This window comes from Eschrichtius robustus, chromosome 18 (assembly GCF_028021215.1).
Source record: "Eschrichtius robustus isolate mEscRob2 chromosome 18, mEscRob2.pri, whole genome shotgun sequence".
NCBI classification, from domain to species: domain Eukaryota; kingdom Metazoa; phylum Chordata; class Mammalia; order Artiodactyla; family Eschrichtiidae; genus Eschrichtius; species Eschrichtius robustus.
In genome coordinates, this window is record NC_090841.1 from 48,475,516 (window position 1) to 48,500,379 (window position 24,864).

At 34.9% G+C, this 24,864-nt stretch overlaps 1 protein-coding gene across 4 annotated transcripts in view; it reads left to right on the top strand.

Moving 5' to 3' along the window:
• The window catches only part of PIBF1 (progesterone immunomodulatory binding factor 1), a 209,289-nt gene that overhangs the window by 119,545 nt on the left and 64,880 nt on the right, over positions 1-24,864 (top strand). For all 4 annotated transcript variants that reach the window (XM_068526551.1, XM_068526554.1, XM_068526553.1 and 1 more), the window contains 4 exons: positions 2,477-2,642; positions 7,924-8,074; positions 16,249-16,339; positions 24,388-24,490. In XM_068526551.1, the coding sequence (XP_068382652.1) occupies positions 2,477-2,642; positions 7,924-8,074; positions 16,249-16,339; positions 24,388-24,490 (511 nt within the window). The remainder of the gene's footprint in view (positions 1-2,476; positions 2,643-7,923; positions 8,075-16,248; positions 16,340-24,387; positions 24,491-24,864) is intronic.

Here is a 24,864-nt window from a genome sequence, read left to right on the forward strand (position 1 = left end):
TAACCTGCTGTATAAAAAATATATAAAATATGTATATCTGGTTAAAAAAAAAGAATTATCATTTGGTTCATAGAAGTGTCATTTTATTAAACTTAGTATCCTCAAATTTCTAGGAGATAACTACTTAACTGTTCAGTATAGGGGAAGAATAATAGTGCTAAAAGTAACTCTCAAGTGCCATATAATGAATAAGAAGAGCAGGTGAAATCTAAAAGCTAAGTCTTTCATTTCCTGTTTGGAGTTAGCATTGACCTCAGAATTAACCACAATGTCCTGAATCCAGAAAAAGGCAAACTTTGTAGTTTAATTTTTTCGAGACAAATTCTTTTAAAGATAAATATCACATTCCAAATGACTTATCAAGAATTTATTTCAGTAATGAAGTCTAGTGTGTCTCACAGTTTAACATACAAATAGGTATGGATTTCACATACATTTTATGCATTTATATTTATAAGACAATTTACCCCAGGGAGTACAGGGCATTGTCATGTCAGTAAATTGTTGAATTAATAAATTTTTGAGTAAAATAATTTTTTACTACTTCACATCCATGATGATGGCTATCATCAAAGAGACAATGATAAGTTTTGATAAGGATGTGGAGAACTTGCCACCCTCGTAATTGCTGGTGAGAATGTGCAACCACATTGAAAAGCAGTTGGCAGTTCCTCAAAAAGTTAAAACTGGAGTGACCATATGACCTAGCTGTTCTTTTATATATACATAAAATTAATGCCTGGACTTTCCAGAAAGTTAAAGACACAAGCTGACATTCACCTTAAAGCCTTGGTATGAATTAAATAATGTGTAGCAATATGCTTGAATGGAACTTCCACCAATCTGATTGTGAGATGCTTTTACTAAAGATAAGAGTACCAATAGTGAAGCAGCCTGTAGCAAGTATCTAATGCCTGTTTTCTCTGGTTATACTTTGAATGTTATTGTCACTTACAAGAGTGAAATGACCTTTAAAACACATTTGAAAGTTTATCTGAACTCAGAAATGTCAGTGAAGAATACTATGTAATAGTGGAAAGATCATTCCTGTAGACTCAAACATAGCTGAATTTGAGACCCCACCTGAAATTTACCAGCACCTTCTTCCTGTTTAAAGAAATTAATCAATCTCTGAACCTCTGGTTCTTCATCTGCAAAATACCTAATAGAGGTGTTGTAAGGATTAAATGAGATACTGTGAATAAAACAGACTGTGCTCTCTGCTTCCCGCCCTGCACATACTCTTGTTTCTACTTCCTAGAGCACTTTCCACCCTGTACCTCCTCCTGCTGCGCACACACAAACACACACCTGCACAAACTGAGTTAAGTCTTCTTCCTGTAGGTTCCCTTCGAACCTAGGGATTACCTTATTGAAGCACTTACCATATTCTATTGAATTTTCATATATATTTGCCTCTCTTCCCCAGAAAACTAAGTTCTTTTTTTTTTTTTTTTTTTTTGCCACACCACGCGGCTTGTGGGATCTCAGTTCCCCAACCAGGGTCTCAGTTCCCGGAACAGGGACTGAACCCTGGGCCACAGCAGTGAAAGCGCCAATCCTAACCACTAGACCACCAGGGAACTCCCGAAAACTAAGTTCTTTAAGGGGGAAGAAAAAAAAGAAAACATATTTTGTCTTCCATTGTATACATATTTACCTGGCATGGTGTCTAGCTCAATAAATATTTGAAAAAATGAATTTTAGGAACATCTAGCATTATACTGGGTTCATGATAGCTCCCTGAAAAGGTGTAATATGTCTTTGTTTGCTTTCTGTTAGAACACAGCCAACTTGAAGCATTTTCAAATCTATAATATGCAGTGATTTATATGTTAAATGGAAATGTTTTCATTACTAGCTATACCTATGCAATGAAGAGAATGTTTCTTATCTGTGTTGTAATAGACTGCTTATCGTTTTATATTTATCTTTGTTATTTGTACATTGTATTTTCTTGTAATATTCAGATATATATATTTACTAACTTAATTTATTTTACAAATATCTCAAGAAGATGCAGGTTAATGTGCATATTTCACGCCATTCTTCTCCATCTGATATTATTTAGACTTAGATGAAATAGCAAGTTTGGAAACAATGCTATAGGTTTACGAAGGCCTATGAAATATATGGAAATTAAGTCATTTTAAGCAATATAACTGAAACTTGTTCTTACCATTTTTTATTTTAAATGTCTTACAAAATAATAATAATCATAGACAGGTAATAACTATTCTTGGATGGAAGGAATGAAAATAGGGGAGGAGTAGAGGAAGTTTAATTGGTATGTTTTGTTTCCTGGACTTAGCATATTTCCATACATATGCCTCTCTAAATTATTTACAAAAGCTTTGCTGAATAAATAAAAGTTATTAACTGCATAATAATATGGGGATATAGAAAAAAGTAGAAGTAATGTTTATGTTTCTATAGATCGAGATTTCTTTAGTGTTTTATAATTTTCTTCTTTCAGGTACAGAGAACTACAACTTAGTACAGAAAGCAAAGTAACAGAATTTCTCCATCAAAGTAAAATAAAATCTTTTGAAAGTGAGCGTGCTCAGCTTCTACAAGAGGAGACTGCAAGAAATCTCACACAGTGTCAGTTGGAATGTGAAAAATATCAGAAAAAATTGGAGGTACATATACAAACTTTTCTTTTAAAATTAACACAGACTGTAAGCTCCGTAAGTACAAGGTCTATATCATATTGAGCTTTATAAATAATATTTGTGTTATGTATGAAAACGAGCCTGTGTCCTTAAGTTTTAAAGATCTCTTATCAAGAGGACATACCTTCCTCATTTAGATAAAGAGGTGGAAAGAAGGGATGGACCATTTCTAAGAAAAGAAATGCAAATTGCCATAGGTCTGTTTGTTGTTTTTAAAATGCTGGCAAAAGTACCCTTAAATGGGAAATCTCACTTAACTAGAAAATGGAGGGTTTCCCTGGTGGCGCAGTGGTTAAGAATCCTCCTGCCAATGCAGGGGACAGGGTTCGAGCCCTGGTCCGGGAAGATCCCACATGCCGCGGAGCAACTAAGCCCGCGAGCCACGACTACTGAGCCCGCGTACCACAACTACTGAAGCCCGCACAGCCTAGAGCCCGTGCTCCACAACAGGAGAAGCCACTGCAATGAGAAGCTCGTGCACAGCAATGAAGAGTAGCCCCCACTCCCCGCCACTAGAAAAAACCCGCGTGCAGCAACGAAGACCCAATGCAGCCAAAAATAAATAAATTTATTTAAAAAATAATAAAAAATTAAAAAAATAATAACACTGAATGAGGGACTTCCCTCGTGGTCCATGCTAAGACTCCATGCTTCCAATGCAGGGGGCCCAGGTTTGATCCCTGGTCAGGGAACTGGGTCCCACATGCCACAACTAAAGATCCCACATGCCACAACTGAAGATCCCACGTGCTGCAGCTAAGCATGGGACTTCCCTGGCGGTCCAGTGGTTAAGACTTCACCTTCCAATGCACTGGGTGTGAGTTCCATCCCTGGTTGGGGAGCTAAGATCCCACATGCCTCATGACCAACAAACCAAAATGTAAAACAGAAGCAATATTGTAACAAATTCAATAAAGACTTTAAAAATGGTCCACATCAATAAAATCTTTAAAAAATAAATAAAAATAAAAATGAAAAACATGGAATGAAAGGTGCAGTAATATCATTAACATGATTAATTAGCTAATGATGTAAGTATTCATTATAACAATCTTTCAGAAATTTAATTTCTGAAAAGTACTCTGTTAAGTAAAACTAACAAAATAGAGTCTCAGAAAATAAAGCCTTAGGGAAAAACATAAAAACAATGTTAAATAATACATATTTAAAGAAACATAAGTAAAAATTGTAGATGATGCTTACTTCTAAACAAAGCAGTGTTCAGCATTTAAAACTTCTTCAGGTACCTTCTTTGGGAAATTGCTGCAGTCATAATCTGCTACTGCTGACTCTCCCACACATTTTAGATTAGCTCTGATTTTGTATTCATCTTTTGGAATTTTTCATGGTTTAATTTTATAATTCCTAGCAGTTTCTTTTTCTTTTCACATTGGATGGCTGTGCTTGAGGATGTGTTTGGGATGGGGGGTGGGGTTATATTTAGGAAGGTAGAGAAGCACTTCCCCTCTCTCTGTACTGAAACAAAGATTTCACTAACCAGTACTTCACAACATACAGCGCTGATGTTTTCTAAACCATTCTATTCTATTATTTTTAGCTGGTTGCAGTTTAAATTGATTTCTCGACCTCCTAAAGGCTGCGACCTTAGGAGGTCTATGGGAAAGTGGTATGAAAACCACTTTCCCATAGACCTACCCACTTGGTCTGTGGTGCAGGTGACTAATAATTATTGTGTTCTCTTGTGTAAAGGTCTTACATGGAAAAACAACTTTGTAAAAAATATTATGATTCTAAAAACTTTGGTTGATAAAGCTGAGGCTGTAGGGGAGTTTCTTTACAGCTTCTCCTTTGTTAAACTAGGATCTTTGAGAGGACAAGGACTGTTTATTTATTACCGTGTCACCGATGCCTAACACAGCGCCTCACTTATGGTGGATGCTCAATAAGTATTTAATGAGTGAGTGAATGGTTTGATGAAAGCTAATATAGTACCACTGTTTGAATCCATTTTTCTGAAGTAGTAGAAGGTATCTTAGACAATTGTTATTTATAATGAATTCAGTGAGAAATAATTTTGTGAAAGGTAGAGATTGCTATAATTATGTACTTTTCAGTGGCTTTTACCCAGTATTCTCATTGATTTATAACTTGGGAACAATTTGTTCTATTTTTTGTTAATTATCAGTTGCCAAAAGCTTTCAAAACACTGGCTTTATATTTTTGTCTCTTTTTAAAGCAATTATTGACCTATAATTTTGTATTTTCATTCATTTTATATATGTGTTATCTATATAATTTTATATAATTTTGTATTATCATTCTATTGTTTAAAGGAAGGAGATATCCACTGTGAAAGCTTGATATTTAATGGATTCCTAAAAGCAGTTGACCTATTTTTTGCATTCGTGTTTAAACTCAAATGTTCATAGATTGGTTTTTTCCTAAAGAATCTTTAATGTAGTAGCCTTCCATAGGTCCAATAATCAAGTTCTTCAATGGCTTCTCAGAAACTGTAATAAATTTTTTCATAGCAGCCACTCAGACAAATCCATAACAAAGGAGAATTCACCACCATGGGGTACTGAGGTATTGGAAGGTACCCCAAGTCAAAAGTTTCTGACAATCTCTTCTCTATGTTATGAATGAGAATTTTAAATTGTACCTCTCAATTTAATACTACTTTTAAGTCTCTTCTTAAAATAGTATTTTATGAAATATCTCATCTTCAACATTTTGATTCTTTATCTCTTTAGATGTCCATTTCTGCAGTTTTTCTTTGTGTGGTATTTTTATTGGAGAAAGTGGGGTACAGATGAAAGGTATCAGCTGTGCTGTAGGAATTGCCATTTAACACTATCCTTACTGATCCTCTCTTTCGACAGGGAATTCAGCCACCAGATTCCTTTTTTTTTTTTTTTTAAATTATTTTTTATTTATTTATTTTTATTTTTTTGGCTGCGTTGGGTCTTCGTTGCTGCTCACGGGCTTTTCTCTACTCGCGGCAAGCAGGGGCTTCTCTTGTTGCCGAGCACGAGCTCTAGGCATGCGGGCTCAGCAGTGTGGTGCACGGGCCCAGTTGCTCAGCGGCATGTGGGATCCTCCCGGACCAGGGCTCGAGCCCATGTCCGCTGCATTGGCAGGTGGATTCCCAACCACTGTGCCACCAGGGAAGTCCAGCCACCAGATTCTTAATGAATTACATCCCAATGTAATGAACTCTCTGAAAGCTCCAGATTGTTCAACTGTGCGGTGATTTTGTTATAATAAATTCTCTAGAAAACATTTCCAGCCAGCAAGGATGAATAATGCTAAAACAGGAATTTTCTTTTTCTGACCCAATCAGGGACACTAGAAATCATCCTACAGATATTATTCCCATGTTGTTCTTTCTCCGCCCTTCAAAGGAATGTATTTGGAGGGTGGGGAATGATGTTTAGTTTATCTAGGGTTGGGGGAGGGGGGGTTAATTTATTTATTTATTTGTTTGGCCTCACCGTGTAGCATGCGGGAGCTGAGTTCCCCAACCAGGGATCGAACCTGTGCCCTCTGCACTGGGAGCACGGAGTCTTAACCACTGGACCACCAGGGAAGTCCCTGGTGGGGGAGTTCTGATGGAAATAATTGAAGAAAATGAGATGGAATAGATTAAAAGGATATTAAATCAGAATTTCTGCTTGTTAAAAACTGTAAATAGATCTTCCACATCTTCTTTCTCCCCATCACAGGAAGCACACAATCACATACATTTGTTAAGGTGAACTTTGTCATTAGAGAAACTAATAGAGAATTCAGGATAATTAAAGCAATACATCTCATTTTTACAAACCATTTAATACAAAGTTCTCATAGGTGTATTTTCTGCAGTGATAATAATATTTTTCAGAACTTTTACTATGTTCTAGACACTCTGCTAAGCACTGTGAGTTTATCCTCTCATGTAATCCTTCCAGCGATATTCTGAGGTAGGCATAGAAAGAATAATTACCTAAGATCACAACGAATAAGTGTCAAAGCCAGGATTGAAATCCAAATCTTTCTGGCTCCAAACCATATTCTTACCATAATATTCTACTGCTTCTCAGGAAATACTACATTACTTATGTTGTGTTAGGAAGTAAGTGTAATACCACCCCATAATTTAGTCTATACTAGTAAGTAAACTTTCTAGATAGTTGGAATTTATTGTAAGCATTAGAACATTCCTTTGTTACTAGAAATGTCTCCTTTTTTAGTGAATTCATTATTGTCACCCTAGTGATTCCTTCAATGAGTTACCATAGGAGAATGCAGGATTTTTTGTTCTTACATAAAATAACTCCAATTTCCATGTCTTTTATATCTCTTTTTAATAATTTTTTAGCCTTTCTTTCTATACAAAGGCATTTTCTGATACTGCCCCGAGTAGCACTTCACATTTACATTTTGATTTGCTGCTTTGAATTTTTGATTGTTCAGCAAACCAAAAATCTTATTAAAACCATGGTAAGAGTAAATGCAATAGGACTTCCCTGGTGGCGCAGTGGTTAAGAATCTGCCTGCCAATGCAGGGGACACGGGTTCGAGCCCTGGTCCGGGAAGATCCCACATGCCACGGAGCAACTAAGCCCGTGCGCCACAACTACTGAGCCGGCACTCTAAAGCCCACAGGCTACAACTACTGAGCCCATGTGCCACAACTACTGAAGCCTGCACACCTAGAGCCCGTGCTCCACAACAAGAGAAGCCACTGCAATGAGAAGCCCGTGCACTGCAACGAAGAGTAGCCCCTACTCACTGCAACTAGAGAAAGCCTGCGCACAGCAACGAAGACCCAACGCAGACATAAGTAAATAAATAAATAAATAAATAAATTTTTAAAAAGACTAAATGAAATAATCTCTGGTGGAAAACTGAAGGACTCATTATGAGTATATAATTTTTACACACAGCTCTGTAAGCCTTTCTCAAATACCTGTGGTCACCAGATAAATAACCTCCACCTAGGTGAGGAGTATAGCATTATGGAATTTTTTTGAATTCTAATAAGCAAATGCTAATGTTACTCCTATAACTATTACTAAGTTTTAAATTTTTTTCAGTTTATGTAATAAAGTGCTTCATAATTTTCATTTAAAAACAAATTAATTATTTTCCTCAGAAATAAATGTATTTTACCTCCTCAGTCATCTTAATTGAGCTACTTTCTCTTCATGTCTAAATCATTAAAAAAAAATTTTGTATCATGTTTTTGTCTTAACTGTCAACCTCTTTAATTCTGCCTTTGCAATTTTTTTTCTTCCACTCTTAGGTTTTAACTAAAGAATTTTATAGTCTCCAAGCCTCTTCTGAAAAACGTATTACCGAACTTCAAGCACAGAACTCTGAACATCAGGCAAGGCTAGACATTTATGAGAAACTGGAAAAAGAGCTTGATGAAATAATAATGCAGACCGCAGAAAGTAAGTCTCCCACTACTCCACACACAGCTTTTTTTCTGGCAGCACAAGGAACCTGATATTGTTTCCAAAACTGCTTTGCTATATTTCTTTGAAATATAACTTGTAACTTTTTTTTTGAAGGAATACTTTACATTTTAAAAATTAGTTAACTTTGGACTTCGCTGGTGGCGCAGTGGTTTAGAGTCTGCCTGCCAGTGCAGGGTACACGGGTTCCTGCCAGTGCAGGGGACACGGGTTCGAGCCCTGGTCCAGGAAATTCCACATGCCACGGAACAACTAAGCCCCTGCACCACAACTACTGAGCCTGCACTCTAGAGCCCGCGGGCCACAACTACTGAAGCCCACGTGCCACAACTACTGAAGCCTGCGCTCCTAGAGCCCGTGCTCCGCAACAAAGAATAGCCTCACTCACCGCAACTAGAGAAAGCCTGTGTGCAGCACTGAGGACCCAAAACAGCCTAATTAATTAATTAATTCATTAATTTTTTAAAATTAGTTAACTTTAATTCTAGTAGTTGAGATAAAAAAAAAATATGGTTAACTATGATCGATTTTATCTTTTCACTTATTTACCTCGCTCATTCAGCAATAAAGTGATTACATATGCCAAGGTTTTATCTTTTCATTTATTTAGCTCATTCATTAAACCATTATTAAGTGAATACATATGCCAGGATCTGGGGATATGGAGTTCATGCAATAATTCTTGCTTATAGGTATTCCTAGTCTAGTCTACTGGGAGAGACAAACATATTAACAGATAATTAAAGTGCTATTAGCAAGAGAGAGGCAGTTCTTGGTGTAAGTACAGAAGAGATCTTGAGTTAATTCCATGTTGGAGGTGAGGAATCCCTGAGAGGGGAGATGACATTTGAATAAGGGACAGATAGAAATTGAAGGACAGATAGAAATTCATTGCATACACTGTGTTATAGACTTTGACTTTAATTTCTACTTCTTTTTTTTCCTCTTATTTTCTGTCTTCCAGTGTTGTCCCTGACTCCAAGGGAATATTCTAAATTAACATTTCACCATTGACTGTGATGTTTGCTGCAGTACATTATTTCTGTTCAGAAGTCAGAAATAATAGTGGCATTCTTATAAAAATGGGTTTAAACTTCAATTGAAGTTGAGGTTGACTTTATTTGGGGCACCTTTTCTCGTAAAGACTGTATTGTGTTGATAGCCCAGTTTAAGAAAAACTTTTATTTTATTCCCATCATTGCCTTTTTTTTTAATTTCCAAGGCCAATGTCTAATAACTACGATAGTTTCCAAATTTATCTTCAGTTTCTTCATGGAGTTTGAGTAATCTTTATAAAATACAGATTTGATCATACCGTACACCTGCTTTAATGCCCCTATCAACTTTAAACAGCCTAAAGTCAAATTCCTTAGCATGTCTTTTTATGATTAGACTTATTTATCTTTGTACTTTTTTATGCCTTGCCATTCCCTATCATATTGCATTATTTTGAAAGTTCCATACTTCTTTATCTCTATAGTTTTGCAGATATCCCTCTGTCTAAACAAATTAGGAGTAGAAGAGAACTTCCTCAATCTGATAAAAGATATCTACAAAAAACGTACAGCTAATATTATACCTAATGATGAAATATCAAATGCTTTCCCTTTAAAGGAGAGAACCAGGCAAGGATTTCTATTTTCATAACTTACATTAAACATTGTATTTGAACTCCTAGCCCGTGAACTAAGGCAAGAAAGGAAAAATGAGTATAAAGATCGGAAAGGAATAGGAAGACTGTATTTTCAGATTACAAAACAATCACTAACACTGATAAGTAAATTTAACGGCTATAATAATTACACAGAAATATACTAGAAGCTCGGACTTCCCTGGTGGTGCAGTGGTTAAGAATCCACCTGCCAGTGCAGGGGACATGGGTTTGATCCCTGGTCGGGGAACTGAGATCCCACATGCTGCAGAGCAACTAAGCCTGTGCGCCACAACTACTGAGCCTGCACTCTAGAGCCCACGAGCCATGACTACTGAGCCTGCACACCACAACTACTGAAGCCTGCATGCCCTAGAGGCCACGCACTGCAACTACTGAGCCCATGCACTGCAACTACTGAAGCCTGCATGCTTTAGGGCCTGCGTGCCCCAACTACTGAGCCCGCATGCGGCAACTACTGAAGCCCACTCACATGGAGCCCATGCTCCGCAACAAGAGAAGCCACCGCAATGAGAAGCCTGCACACCGCAGCAAAGAGTAGCCCCCGCTTGCTGCAACTAGAGAAAGCCCCTGCGCAGCTACAAAGACCCAACACAGCCAAAAATAAAATTTAAAAAAAAAAAATATATATACACACACACACACACACACACACACACACACACACACACTAGAAGCAAACAATTGGAAAAAGAAATTTAAAAAGCAATTTCAAAAAAAAAAAGCAATTTCATTTACAATAGTATCAAAACATAAAATATGTAGGAATAGATTGAACAACACGAAATACAAACCATTGCTAAGAAAAATTAAAGAAGACTTGCTAAAACATCAATAGATATATCATGAATTCTATAAATTCAGTATTGTCCCAATCATAATTCCTTTTTCTTTTTAACATTTTTGTATTCCGTTTATGTGGAAATTCAAAGGACTTATTAAAAGGTCTACTTTTTTTTTTTTTTTAATTTATTTATTTTTGGCTGTGTTGGGTCTTCGTTTCTGTGCGAGGGCTTTCTCTAGTTGCGGCGAGCGGGGGCCACTCTTCATCGCGGTGCACGGGCCTCTCACTATCGTGGCCTCTCTTGTTGCGGAGCACAGGCTCCAGACGTGCAGGCTCAGTAGTTGTGGCTCACAGACCCAGTTGCTCCGCGGCACGTGGGATCTTCCCAGACCAGGGCTTGAACCCGTGTCCCCTGCATTGGCAGGCGGATTCTCAACCACTGCACCACCAGGGAAGCCCAAAAGGTCTACTTTTAATAATACCACGGCACACCTACCAGAATGGCTGAAATTAGCAAGACTGGTTATACCAAATGTTGGTGAGACTGTGGAAGAACTGACACTTTGTTATAAAACCAAACAGCCTATCCAGTGATCCAGCAATTTCATTGTTGTTATTTGCCTAAAGGCAAAGAAAACATATGCATACTAGAATAACCAAAATAATTTTGAAAAAAAAGAACAAAATTGGAAGAGTTACACTTCAAGACTTAGACTTCAAGACTTAATATAAAGCTACAGTATCAAGCTAGTATACTACTGACATAAAGAAAGACAAATACAACAACAAATAGAATCGAGAACTAAGAAATAGACCCACACTTGTCTGATTATTTGATTTTTAATAAAGGAAGCATACCATTCAGCTAGAGAAAGGAAAGTTTGTTCAATAAATGGTGCTAAAAAAAATTGGACATCTTTTTGAAAATGAACCTTAACCTTATTTCACACTATACACTAATATTAATTTGAGACTTGCAGGTAATAGCTAAAATTATAAATCTTTAGTGGAAAATATGGGTATTTTTGCAACTGGGGGTAACTTAAAGTTTCCTAGACAGGATCCTGAAAGCAACTACCATAAAAGAAAAATTTACCAAGTAGACTTCATCAAAATTAAAAACTTCTGCTCTTATAGAAGACATCTTTAAGAAATGAAGAACTAAGCTACAGAGTAGGAGAAAGTAATCGCAATCTTATATTTGACAGAGGAATGGTATCCAAATTAAGAAAATGCCTCAGAGAAAATATTCACAAAAGTCTTGACATAAGATTATCCAGATGAGCCCATCTCAAGGGTCCTTATAAGAAAGAAGGTGATATTGTGATGAAATCAGAAGTCAGAGATAGAAGATTTGAAGATGCATAGAAAATGTTATGAAGAAAATCATAGGAGAAAATAAATTTACAGTACTTTACTGTATTTATCAGTACCATAGGTTTACATCATCTGTTTACGAGATGAATTATCTGTCAGTACCTATATCAATATTGTCTTATATGATACAAAACACTGTAGATGTTATATGTATTGCTAACACTAGATATCAAAAATGAAAAGTTAGATGGACCTAGAGATTATCATACCAAGTGAGGTAAGTCAGATAGAGAAAGACAAATATCATGATATCATTTATATGTAGAATCTAAAATATGATACAAATGAACTTACTTACAAAACAAAAACAGACTCACAGACATAGAAAACAAACTTATGGTTACCAAAGAGGAAGAGAGAGGTGGGAGAGGGATAAATTAGGAGTTTGGGATTAGCAAATACAAACTACTATATGTAAAATAGATAAACAGCAAGTTCCTAATGTATAGGACAGGGGACTATATTCAATACCTTGTAATAAACCATAATGGAAAAGAATATGAAAAGGAATATATATATATATTCACTTTGCTGTATACCAGAAACTAATACAACATTGTAAATCAACTACACTTCAATAAAAAATATATATTACCAAAAAAATGAAACGATAATGTGAAAAAGAAATTGACCTTTATTTATAGGTATTAAAATTCGTGCATGGATAACGAAGAAGTAGCAATATGATTGCTTTATCACAACCCAGTGTAATCAGTATGATTGCTTCACAGTAGCCTAGCCTATACACTAATGAATGAATCATTATAAAATTTTTATGGTATTATAGTCATATTCATAATACAGTACTGGAAACATTGTTACACGTTTTTACAAACCACGTACTTGTGATGATAGGCTGATATGCAGTGTCTCCAATTATGAGAGAGACATACAGTACGGTAATGTAATTCTTTGACAGCACAGTTATAAAACAGTAAGAAAACACATTAATTTATATTAAATATTACCTTATGCCTATATACAAATAGAGAAGTGTCTACATATACTTTATGCATTCATGACTTACCTTTTTCTTAGTTTTTCCGATATTTCAGGGCTACACAGTTCATCTGCAAGTTTTTTCAAATTGTTGCAAATCTCCAAAAATTTTTTCCAATGTATTTATTGAAAAATATTCATGTTTGAGTGGACCCAAGCAGTTCAAACCCTGTTGTTCAAGGGTCAACTGTTTATGTTTCTCAAAATTCATTGAATGATAGACTTAAGATTTGTACCTTTCACCATATGTAAATTTTATTTTTAAAAAAGAACTATAAGTAATATTGAACTATAGTTGATGATTTACATGTTGAACTGTTTGGGGGTGAAGGCACAGATCTGCAACTTATTTTGAAATGCATCAAAAAAATAAGATGGATTCATGGATGGATACAGTGATAGATAAATGTGTGAGAAATAAATATAGTACGATGTTTAATTTTGAATCCAGATGTTGGATATATGAGTGTACACTTCTTTCAGCTTTTCCATGTGTGTAAATATTTTCTAAATAAAATCTTTAGAAAAGATTATAAATTAATTTTTTTGCTATGATATTTTATAAACCATCTTAAAAGTATTTTAGAATAAAATATATTTGCTTGTACTTGGAAGATTAGTAAACTAGGTTCTTTTCTATCTGTTCACATTGGAAATTAGAATATTCCTATCCTTGTTTAACGAATACTTACTGATTAAACAAAATTTGTAAGATGTAAGTGCAAAACATTCTTTCTTAGTACTATAGTGTGTACAATATTCAAAGGATTATCATCTGATTGAGCTCATTTCAGCTGACATGAAGATGGTTAGACTTCATTTATTAAGGTGTAACCATGGCAAATTACAGTATCCTGTTTACACTTGAATTGCTTTTTATAATCAAGTAAGTTTAATATTTGTATATTTGAGGAGTTTCGTTTTCAAAGATCGTCATCAAATTGTTAAAAGTACAGGTATTGTCTAGAAGCTAAATAAATTTTTTTTTAAATATCAGATTTCTAATTGTCAAATTGAGGGACCTACTTTCCATCCTCATCCTACTTGTAACCTCTGCTGGGCATTTGTCACATTTCTCAAAACTCTTCTCTTGCTTCTGAAGTCGCCTGCCTTTGATTGTTTCTTCTCCGTCGCTTTTGTTGTCTCTTCTTTTATCTAACTCTTTCTGGTTCCCAGGGTTTTTTTTTTCCCCCTCATCCTCTTCAATTCTGACTTACCTACTTTCTGGATAATTTTATCCCTTTCCACAATTTCAGTGACTGGCCACAGGCTAGTGATTCCACAGGGCTGTATGGAATTCTTGCAGTCATTGAAGATGTAGCATTATTTATATTTTCTCTTCCTTCCCTAAAACGTATTAATTTTCTTGTATTCTCGATCTGTTAGTAAGGTTAAAGTCTGTCTAATTACCCAACTAGCTTTTGTCAACCTTGATTCCTCCCTCATCCTATCTAGTGCCTCATCTCACCTCCATATCTACTCATTTGTCTAGAATCCAGGTTCTTTTCTCCATCCTCCATTGCTATTATGGACCAAGTCACAACTGGATTATTACTATAACCTGTAAGGAGTTCTCTGTGCTACCAATCTAGGTCACCTTTTTCCCATTACTGGATTTTTTTTTCCTGTAATATCAGCATCAACAACAAAAATCTATTGGTCATGTCACTTACCTGTACTAATCTCTTTTAATTTCTTGTTGTCTGTAGAATAAAATCCAGACTCGTTAGCCTAGCAAATGAGACTTTAGTCCCATTCACAGTTGGAACTTGGCCTCCCTTTCTACTACTATTGTTTCCCAGACTAACTTCAGCCACTCTTCTCACAGTTACTGAAACTTCACAGCTCTGTGCCTTTACACATTGCAGTTCCTTCCTGCACATTCTCTGTGAATGTCATTCTCCCCATACCTTCCTAATGCCTCTAGCATGGGAAAAATAGTGGTACTAAGACACATTCATATCTCTTTAGTACCATTTGCCATTTTGTGTAGGACATTGTTTCTGTAATTAAATCACCACTAGAATAGTTAGCCCATGAGTTATTAATTCAGTAAGTATTAAACTCAAATTTAAGTTGTCCATCAATATCTGATGGGTTTTTGAGATGTTAGCTAAATTTACCCCCTTTCTTCTGACCTTAGAACTATTTAAGAGAAACAAGCGTCAGATAGGTATCTAAATGCCTGCTCTAGTTCTGATAGAGCTGGATTGGAGAAGCCAACTTGGCTCTGAGTAATGATAGCTGTTACTATCAGCAATGGCACGTAGCATCACTTGCTTACACGTGTCCCTCATAACTACTAATCCTACCTCTGAAAACTGATCTTGGTTCACTGTGAATAGGGTCAAAATTGAAGAAAAAGACACTTATGAGTATTCCTGAAATGTTTACTGTACTACAGAAGGATCAAACAACAAATAAGTGCATATTACAGTGATAGGCCTGCAAATAGCTTCACTTACTAATGTAAAATATTTGGCTTTATTTTAAACCTGAAACATTTCTGAAAGTAGGTTTCTCTTTTTGACATTAAAATACTGGTTATTGATGAATAATGTTATAAAAATTGTTATATGTCATGAACTGCTTTAAATTGAGCTGGAAACCTTTAGTTTTTATAGCCTTTGATTAAATATTTTTTCATCTCAACTTACAGTAAATTGTCATCGCATTTAAACGTGTTACCCATAAAACATTAACCTGTTAGTTAAAATTCCTTTTGGGGAGTGGTGTGACAATAGCAAAATTTAGAAGTAAATGGTGTTACTGAGTTTTTTGTAATTTTTTTAAAAAGGCCATCAATAGACTCTTAGGACTGTACATTTTCTTCACAGAGTAGCCTACTTAAATGCATAATTTCATTATCGCAAGTTAGGATAAAGTTGTTCTTCTGATAAAATAATGAACATCTTTCCTAATTAAAAATAGTCATTTCTCTTATCAAGAATAGAAGTAATGAAATTGATCTTATCATTACTTTTTCATAAGTACATAACATACACTTCATGCAGAAAGCCTTTGAATCTCAGAATAAACGACATCTGTATTATTATGCTTTATAACAAGAAAACTTAACGTGTCATTATGATGCAGTCCCTTACACCTTTTAAAAATAGATGGAACAAATCCAAGCAAGCATATACTTTACGAAATAACTGTGCTGCTGCTTACAGATGGTCTGTTTGAGGTTATGCATTAGCCCTTTTAAATGTTCTTATGCTCCTTAATTCATTATTATGACCTCTTTTATTTTCACTTCTGCCATACTTTTTAAGAAAACAAAAATTTCACATTGTACACTTCAATATTTTCCAGTTGAAAATGAAGAGGAGGCTGAAAGGATTCTTTTTTCTTATGGCTATGGTGCTAATGTTCCCACAACAGCCAAAAGACGACTAAAGCAAAGGTAAAATCAATATATATTCATTTCACTTATCTATTCAAGCTAAATGTAATTACATTGTGCTTTATGATAATGTACTGAGTGGAGTGACAAAATAAAGTTACTTTATTCTTAGTATGCATAAATATTAAATTGCTCACAAACACAGTAAGTAATAATCATGCATTTCATGTATTTTTAAGTGAGTTTAATGGTTGGTAGAATGTAAGTGTACATTAGAATTTTCCTAGAATTGGATTCAGTGATAATGACACCATTTTAAATTTATTTTCATCTTAATTTCAGGTGAATTACAAATGCTTTTTTGTACCAACAATTTTCAGGTTAAAATTAACGAATTATGCTTCCTTTTTTTTTCGCTTGTTTTTCATTCACCTGTCTACATTCCTTGATGTATACTTGAGAGAGAGAAAAAGAAAGAGATTGGGAGAGAGAGATAGAGCTAGCATATATACTGTGATTGAAAGTATAAAACACTTTGTGAAGACCAAGAAAATTTTTAGGAGATCCGCTAGTTATTTGTTGAGATACTATTTAAAGTATACTAAGAGAAAATTGTACCTATATTAATTGGTTTTCTAGTTGACCTAACTCCTAACTCCTTTCTCCCACCTGAATTCATCCTGTTTTGCAGAAAGAGCCCTGCTTGCTACCATAACAAATCTAAATGTTTCTATCAGACTTCTAAGCCCTTCCATGTGGCCCTACCTCTCCCGCCTTATTTACCTCTCTACCCCAAATGAGGGTAGTATATCTCTCTGCCTATAATGTCTGTTTTCCACATACCACACAACAGAGCATTTGTCTTATCTCACTAGCTCTCATTTTCCGTATCGTTTCCCCAGCTAGATGGAAAGTTCCTCAAGGTCAGCAACTACATCTTATTCTTGTTTATTCTCCATTGTCCCTACCTAGCATGGTGTAAGATACCTAGTAGAATTGTCTCTTCATCTGAGTATTTGAGAATTCAGAGCTGCTATCTGTTATTTTTACATGAATTGATTTAAACGTTTAGAGACATTACACACTAAGTAAGAGAAACAATTCATCTTAATTCTAATACTTTTGTAGAAACTTTGGCTCAGAGGGTAACGGGTCTTTAGAGCTATCTACAGTGATATAAGATAGAGACCATTTTATGAGAAGTAACAACAGGATGCTTAGAATTTATGTTTCTTACTGGTTACACTGAATAGACCAAGGATAGAAGACTGCCAGATATCAAATTGTAGCTGGAATGGTTAATTCTGTTTAGTGAAGATGCAAGTATTTCTAAATTATGTATTATTTGGAAAAATCGGTTATAGTGCCATTCCATTCCCATTCTCCCCTGAGTCCCTCCTAAGGGTGACCTAGGATAATTTGTGATTTTCAGCATATCTCCATTTTTGAGCATTATGTTGCCAAAGGAGGAATAGAAATGTAGTTTTGTGGGCAAGCGACTTTTTTATCAGTGGCAAATGATTGGTAAAATGCTAAAAATGGAAATTTGAAGGAGGAAGTCCATTCTCTTCTCTATTTTATCATCTGATTCCTTCAAAAGAATCTTGGTCACAAGAAGAAAAAAGAATTTTTCTGTTGTAAGCTTTCTTTCTTTAGCCCCCAAATGCTGAGTTCTTCTAAAATTGAAAGCAATTATTACTATTATCTTACTATTTTTTTTAAGAATTTCCAAAACAGACGTTGATTTCTTAATATTTAGGTTGAAGATTTAAGGACCCACAACTGATTCATATTCTGAATAATCTTAACTGTCCAAATATTTCTAAAGATTTTATCACTGAGCTATCTATGTGCCTTGAACAAGTGCCTAATGGGCATGCTATTAATATCTCCTACCAGCTGGTGCCAGGCATTCTTCTCATGATGAACCATAGGGTTATTTTGAGGAAGTGCTTCTGAGGTCATCTAAACTGAGTGAAGGCAAAGTAAGTCTAGATAGCCAAAGAGGACATTTATGCATTCCTTTGCACATTCATTCAACAACTTCTATTGAGTGCCTACTCTATGCACAAAATCGACCAGTGGCAAAGAAGATCCCCGTTTAGGGTCTGATGCATTTCTGAAGTTTGCAAGGTCCATATTTGATTTCTTAATGGATATTTGTAAAGAAGTCAATGGCTTTGTGCTCTAAGTTTAATTTATTTAAGATGAAAGCAATATAACCTTCAAATATTTAATTTGTCACATTTGAAATTAAAGCAATGGAAGCTTAAGGTGGATTATAAAATAACTTAGTCATAATGACAAATGAAATATTTGCATAATAAAGTTTTCATTATACATCAGCACACTTCAAAATGTATTAAAATTTCAAAGGAACTTATTTCTCATCTGCTACACAATATATCCCATTCATACTAAATTTGATTTAAAATTTCATATATTCAACAACCAGAATTAAATATTTTAGGGTAACACTTAATCGGAGGGGATTTCTGATTATAAAAATAATATATGTTTATTTTAGAATATTAGGAAAATTACCAATAATCCTACTGTCCAAAGACAGCCATTCAAAAATGTATATAGATACATATATATTCTTACATATTTAAGGTATTATTGTATGTAACTTAGAAATTTAATTTTTTATCTTATAATTTCACCCTGAACATTTTCTTATATCATTGAATATTCTTCAAAAAGGTAATTTTTAATGGTTATTCACAACTTTAATTTTTAGGCCTTCTGTTTTTGAGTGCCATATTGCTGTTAGTAAACTGGATAGCCACTGAAAATTTTCACTAGTTACCTGTTGCCACCCAATGTATATTATGAAATTAAAATGAGAAAATGGATGCGAAGAAGTTCACCATACAGTGAGTGCCTGGCATAGAGTAGGTGTCCAATAAAAGTTTGTTATGTCAATTAATGTTTCTTAAAGGAAATAGATCACACAGTTGATTTTAGAGGTAAAGCCAATGTTCCAGAAACTTTAATGAGGCACAAGGTGAGTTTTCATTTAAAACAACTTTGTTTTAAAATTTTAATGAGACCTCTTGAAATAATTAGTGGAAACAACCCCTGGACATGGAACTAGTTTTGAGATTCACTTTCTTTGATATTAATCAGTTTCTTAAGGCATAGACCATAATGCCAGTTTCCAATAAAGAAGTAGCAAAACTAATTTTTCAAAATTAGTTTGAAAAATAACTTCCGAAAGTGTATCTTAAACACATTATAATTGTTAAATAAGGTTACTCACATTTTGAATTTTCAATAGAGCTATGAACAGTAACTAAACATTGTGTTAAGCTTTCCGGGACAAAGTTGTGGAAAGTTAAAAGGGCATATACAATTAAAGTCACTTAAAATAAAAAAGGCTCTTCTTGACTTGACTGAGCCTGAAAATCTGAAGTAATGTTTTTGTTTCGGTAGCGATTGTTTTGAAAATAGCAAACAAGATTTTCTGGTTGCATGTTTTGGATATGCTCTTTAACCTGTAACACGAAATGGGTGACACCCAGGCACTAACATGGTCTTCATGTGTGCTTCCCTGTTTGTTTTGGCAGATCTGAATGTGGAGACTTTTCTGAAGGTTTTTAAACCTTTCAAATTGCAAGCTTTACTGCATACTCTTGATCTTTGTTTTAGTTTCTGTCTAGTTTTATAAAGAGCTTTAAGTTGAAACTCTCACAGTAGACTAATCTTTATAATAAAGGAAAAAATAAAGCACAGGAAGCTTTTATTTTCCTAGCAAACTTTTGTGCATAATGAAATTTTCTTTTCATCTCCTTTCTTCTCACATGTGTGAGTTCTCATTTCCCTCCTTAGAGAAAGTTTTGCTTATTTCATTTGGGTTGGTTTTAGAAACCTTTAAAAAGTTATTGCTAATCTACTCATGATCGACTTGAAAGTTTAAACCTACAGAAAACCTAGAAAAAGACTCATATAACTATAGGTAATCATAATGCACCACTATTTAGTCCTCAGTAACTGCCAAGGAAGCAGGCAGTGCAGGGAGCAACCTTATGCTTTCTGAAGCTGAGATCGTTCTGGCCCATGTGCCCTTTTTTTGAACCATTTTTCCGTGCCATGCTAATTGAGACAGGACTCTGACCTGTTAAAACTGAAAAAGAGGGCTTCCCTGGTGGCGCAGTGGTTGAGAATCTGCCTGCCAGTGCAGGAGACAGGGGTTCGGGCCCTGGTCTGGGAAGATCCCACATGCCGCGGAGCAACTGGGCCCGTGAGCCACAATTGCTGAGCCTGCGCGTCTGGAGCCTGTGCTCCGCAGCAAGAGAGGCCACGATAGTGAGAGGCCCGCGCACCGCAATGAAGAGTGGCCCCCGCTCGCCGCAACTAGAGAAAGCCCTCGCACAGAAACGAAGACCCAACACAGCCAGGAATGAATGAATGAATGAATGAATGAATGAATGAATGAATGAATAAATAAATAAATAAATAAATAAATAAATAAATGTACAAAAAAAAAAACTGAAAAAGAGCAAAAAGCCAAATGTTATTTCAGACCAAGTAACTAATTAGCAGGTAACTAAGTACCTACACTTATTTATTTGGAGTTTTGGTAATACTAAGAGAACCATCCAATACTGAAGGACTCAAGACAGAGCATCAGTCCTCCACTGTGCTTTGATATCTCAGATATAAATGGAGGTCGGCCATGTTCACATTGCCTGGGCTATGCTACTATGAAATTGTATGTGATAATCAGAAGTACTGACTGCCATTGACAAATCCAAGAGGATAACTTTTATTTTGAGTCAAGAGGTGCTGAGAGAGCTAAGAGATAACCCTTGGGGAAATAATTTTACCAGATAAGAGGTGAAATTTTAGTTTAAAATTCAAATACAAAACTATACTCTTGTGATATTAGTTTCTAGTTGATGTAAAACTCAATGTTGGTGCAGGTAAAAATCACATGGCAGTTATATAATTACAAAGAAGAATTGTATGCTGTACCTACTTTAGTGTCCCAACAGAGAGCCTGTAAAAGCAGTGCTTTCTTGAGGAGTTCAGTACTAAATAAATAAATAAATAACCAACCAACCAAACAAACTTTAGCAGGAGTCATTTTCCCTAACTGTATCCATGGTTACTCATTATAAAAAAACTCATTAAAGACTTGTTTTCATAGTATGTACATTGTCGTTAAGGAGACATAAACTCAGCTAGTTGAGCAATTCTTCTTTTGTCTTGCTTTGAATTTCAGTTAAACTAAACTCCCCTCCTTTCTTCTGACTTCTAATATCCCAAATTTCTAAACAGGATCTACCTATCGCACCAAATCACTCAGTACCACAATATGCCACATTTAAAGGTTTAGGAGGTTGAAATATGGAAGCGGTGAATTGGTATCTGTGACATTTGCCTTCTTCCCTTATAAACTTTATGCTCTTTTTTATTACTAGTTCAATGCTTAGATGCTGAGCATTAGTTGTACTTTAATATTGAGACTCTGCAACCTTGGAATATGGTTTGTAGCAATTTGAGCAAAATTCTAGCATTTGAGCAAAATTTACTTAAAATCAATCAGGAAGGATTTAGTAAGTGCCCCCTCTGTTCAGCACACACCACAGAGGGTAAGTCTTCATTTAAATTGTATCTGTTGGGGGAGAAAAGATGAACACACATGAAAGACTATCAAGAAATATCTAAAACCATATAATTTAGCACTGTATTGTGTGCCAGCCTATGGCAGTCAGAGGAGTAGAGATCAGTGAAGGCTGGCCTGGTCAGAAATGGAGGAAGTGGACCTCGGAGGGAGCCTTCCAGAAAAAGCTGGACTCCCAATCAGTGGAATAACCTATCTTCTCCAGACTGGAGGACCAGCAGAGGTACAGTGGAAGGAATATACAAAACATGTTTATGGGACATTAAGCAGAGTAGACATTAATGGAAAATAGGTTGGTTCTGTTGAGATTTTGGGAGGTCGTGATACTTTTAGGTAATTTAGATGTAGAATACAGTTAACCACGTAGGTAAGATTTGAAGTGAATGGTAAAAGGACATAAACATCAATTCATTAAATAAGAAATACAAATGCCTGACAAATGTAGAGATGTTTAACCTCACTAATTTAAAATAAGATTCTATTGTTTATATGTAAAGTTAGCAAAACTTTTAAAGATTGATATTGCCCAGTGTTGGCTAGGGCATAAAGAAACAGGAGGTCTTGTATAAAGTTCATTCACTGAACAGTTTATTACTGAACAGATTATTATTGTACCAGGTATTCTCCAAGGCACTTAGAATACGTTAGAAAACAAATTTTTAAAAAAATTTCTGTCATTGGAGAACTTTCATTCTAGTTCATAGGAATTTAAATTTGTACAGCCTTTCAAGAGGAATATCTGAAAATTCATAATGCACATGTGCTTGGACCCAATCATTGCACTTCCTAAGGAAATCACCATATGAGAAGTGCAAAAATGTGTGTATGCAATTATTGAGAACTTTCTATAGACAAGGCACTGTTGTAAATTCTCTAATTGGACTGTCTTGTAATTGTTGAGTCATAAGAGTTCTTTAAACTGCAAACATCTTAAAAATCAATAAAGGAAGAAAGTAGATTAGTGGTTCCCTAGGGCTGAACAGGGAGGATGGGGAGTGATGCTAAGGGGTACAAATTTTTTGGGGGTGGGAGTAATGAAAATATTCTAAAACTAAATTATGGTAATAGTTGCACGACTCTAAATATACTAAAAACCATTGAATTGTACAGTTTAAATGGGCGAGATTTATGGTATTATAAGTTACATATCAAGAAAATTTTATATCAATAAAGCTGTTTTCTGTAAAAAATGATTGTCAGAAAACGGGGACTGTGTCTTTTCCATCTCTGACTCCAACTGATTATTAAGGCAAAATCTTACGCCGGTTGAAAGGATAGGAATTTAGACATGAGCACATCTAAATAAGCTACCCAATTCACTGTGTAACAAAAGAACTCATCTTTTTCATTTGGAATAACAAGTTCTTAGAAATAGATGTATAGGGTGACATTTAGCATTTTTTTTTCAGAGTTTTGTATGAATTCCTTTATCTGATGTTAGGAAATACTTGAAATACAATGGAATTATTTCTGTCCTATAATTTCATTTAGAACCAAAATATGTTACTTCTTGTCACTGTAAAACATCTGTCTTCTCAGTTTGTACAGATTTTGCAATTCAGAGATTAACGGGGTAACTCACATAGAATACGAAAATGTGATAAATATTAAATTTTTAAGTTTCTGGAATTACAGAGAGGGGCTTTGGAGCAACATGTGTTCTCAACATTATTAGCAGTTTTTTAAAGAATTTTGCCCCAGTGGTTAGTAGGGATGATTTTATGATTCTTATAGCTGAACCTTTTTTTCTTAATTATGTCTTAAAAGTAGAATTGGGACATTTTACATTTAATGTGATTTTAAATACTAAGGATTACACTCAATACAATAAGTTGTGATCGTCTTGTGATGATCACAGTGTGATCTTTTAGTGGTTTCTTTTTTTTTTTTTTTTTTTATTTTTTTAGTGGTTTCTTTTAATACAGAATCGTTGCCTTTACTGTTAGACATCTGTCTCCACTTTTCAGACATCTTTTCCATCTCTTTTTTTCAATAGAAAATCTATTCAGTTGTGTTTTGTATTGTAAAATGCATTATGCTGTCTGAGGAAAGCACTGATGCTTTTCAAAGTACAAGGTTATTACTGTTTCAACTAATTGCCTTATTTGTTTGTAAATGGTAAATTTTTATAAAAATGAAGAAAAGCTGTGAATTGCTTTCTTGCGGTCTTTTCAAGCAAGTATCATAATGTAACGTTCCACTTTTATAGCAAGGGCTAGAAACTATTACTGTGGTAATCAATATATCACAGTTACATTATTATGCAGATTTTTAATGTTACTTTCAAAATTTGAGTTGTTGGGATATTGGTCTTCCGCTGTTGACACCTGAAGATATTATTCGACTCCATATTTTTCCTGTTAATATTTAAGTATTATTAGGAAATGGTCAGTTTTCAAGCACACAAACACATTTTGAGTGTTTGAGATAGTATTCCTCTTTTGTAAGCATTAATTTTCTTATTCCGTTCTCCTAGTGTCCACTTGGCAAGAAGAGTGCTTCAGTTAGAAAAACGAAACTCGATGGTTTTAAAAGACTTGGAACATCAAAAGAACCAAGTAACACAGCTTTCACAAGAGGTAAATAACCTAAACAAAAGAAACACATATAAAGAACCACAGTGTTCATTTTAATTCCTTGTTACTCCTTTATGTATTTTCTGAGCAGTTTTAAAATAAGCTGTTCGCTAGTACAAGATGATTTTACAATCTATGAAACTAACTTAATGGTAAAGCCTTATAAAACAACTTAAAGTGTATGGCAAAACCTAAGATCAAAAGAGAGATTAAATGCCCAGACTAAATATAAATGCAGACTAGACAGACAAAGCTTTGATTTCTGCAAATATCAACTGGCAAAACAAGTTTGGCAAATTTTGGTAGCATTTTAAGTTTTTAACTAAAACCTCATTTTTAAAATAGATTTCTTTTTGACTTCTTTGATGAAAAATCAC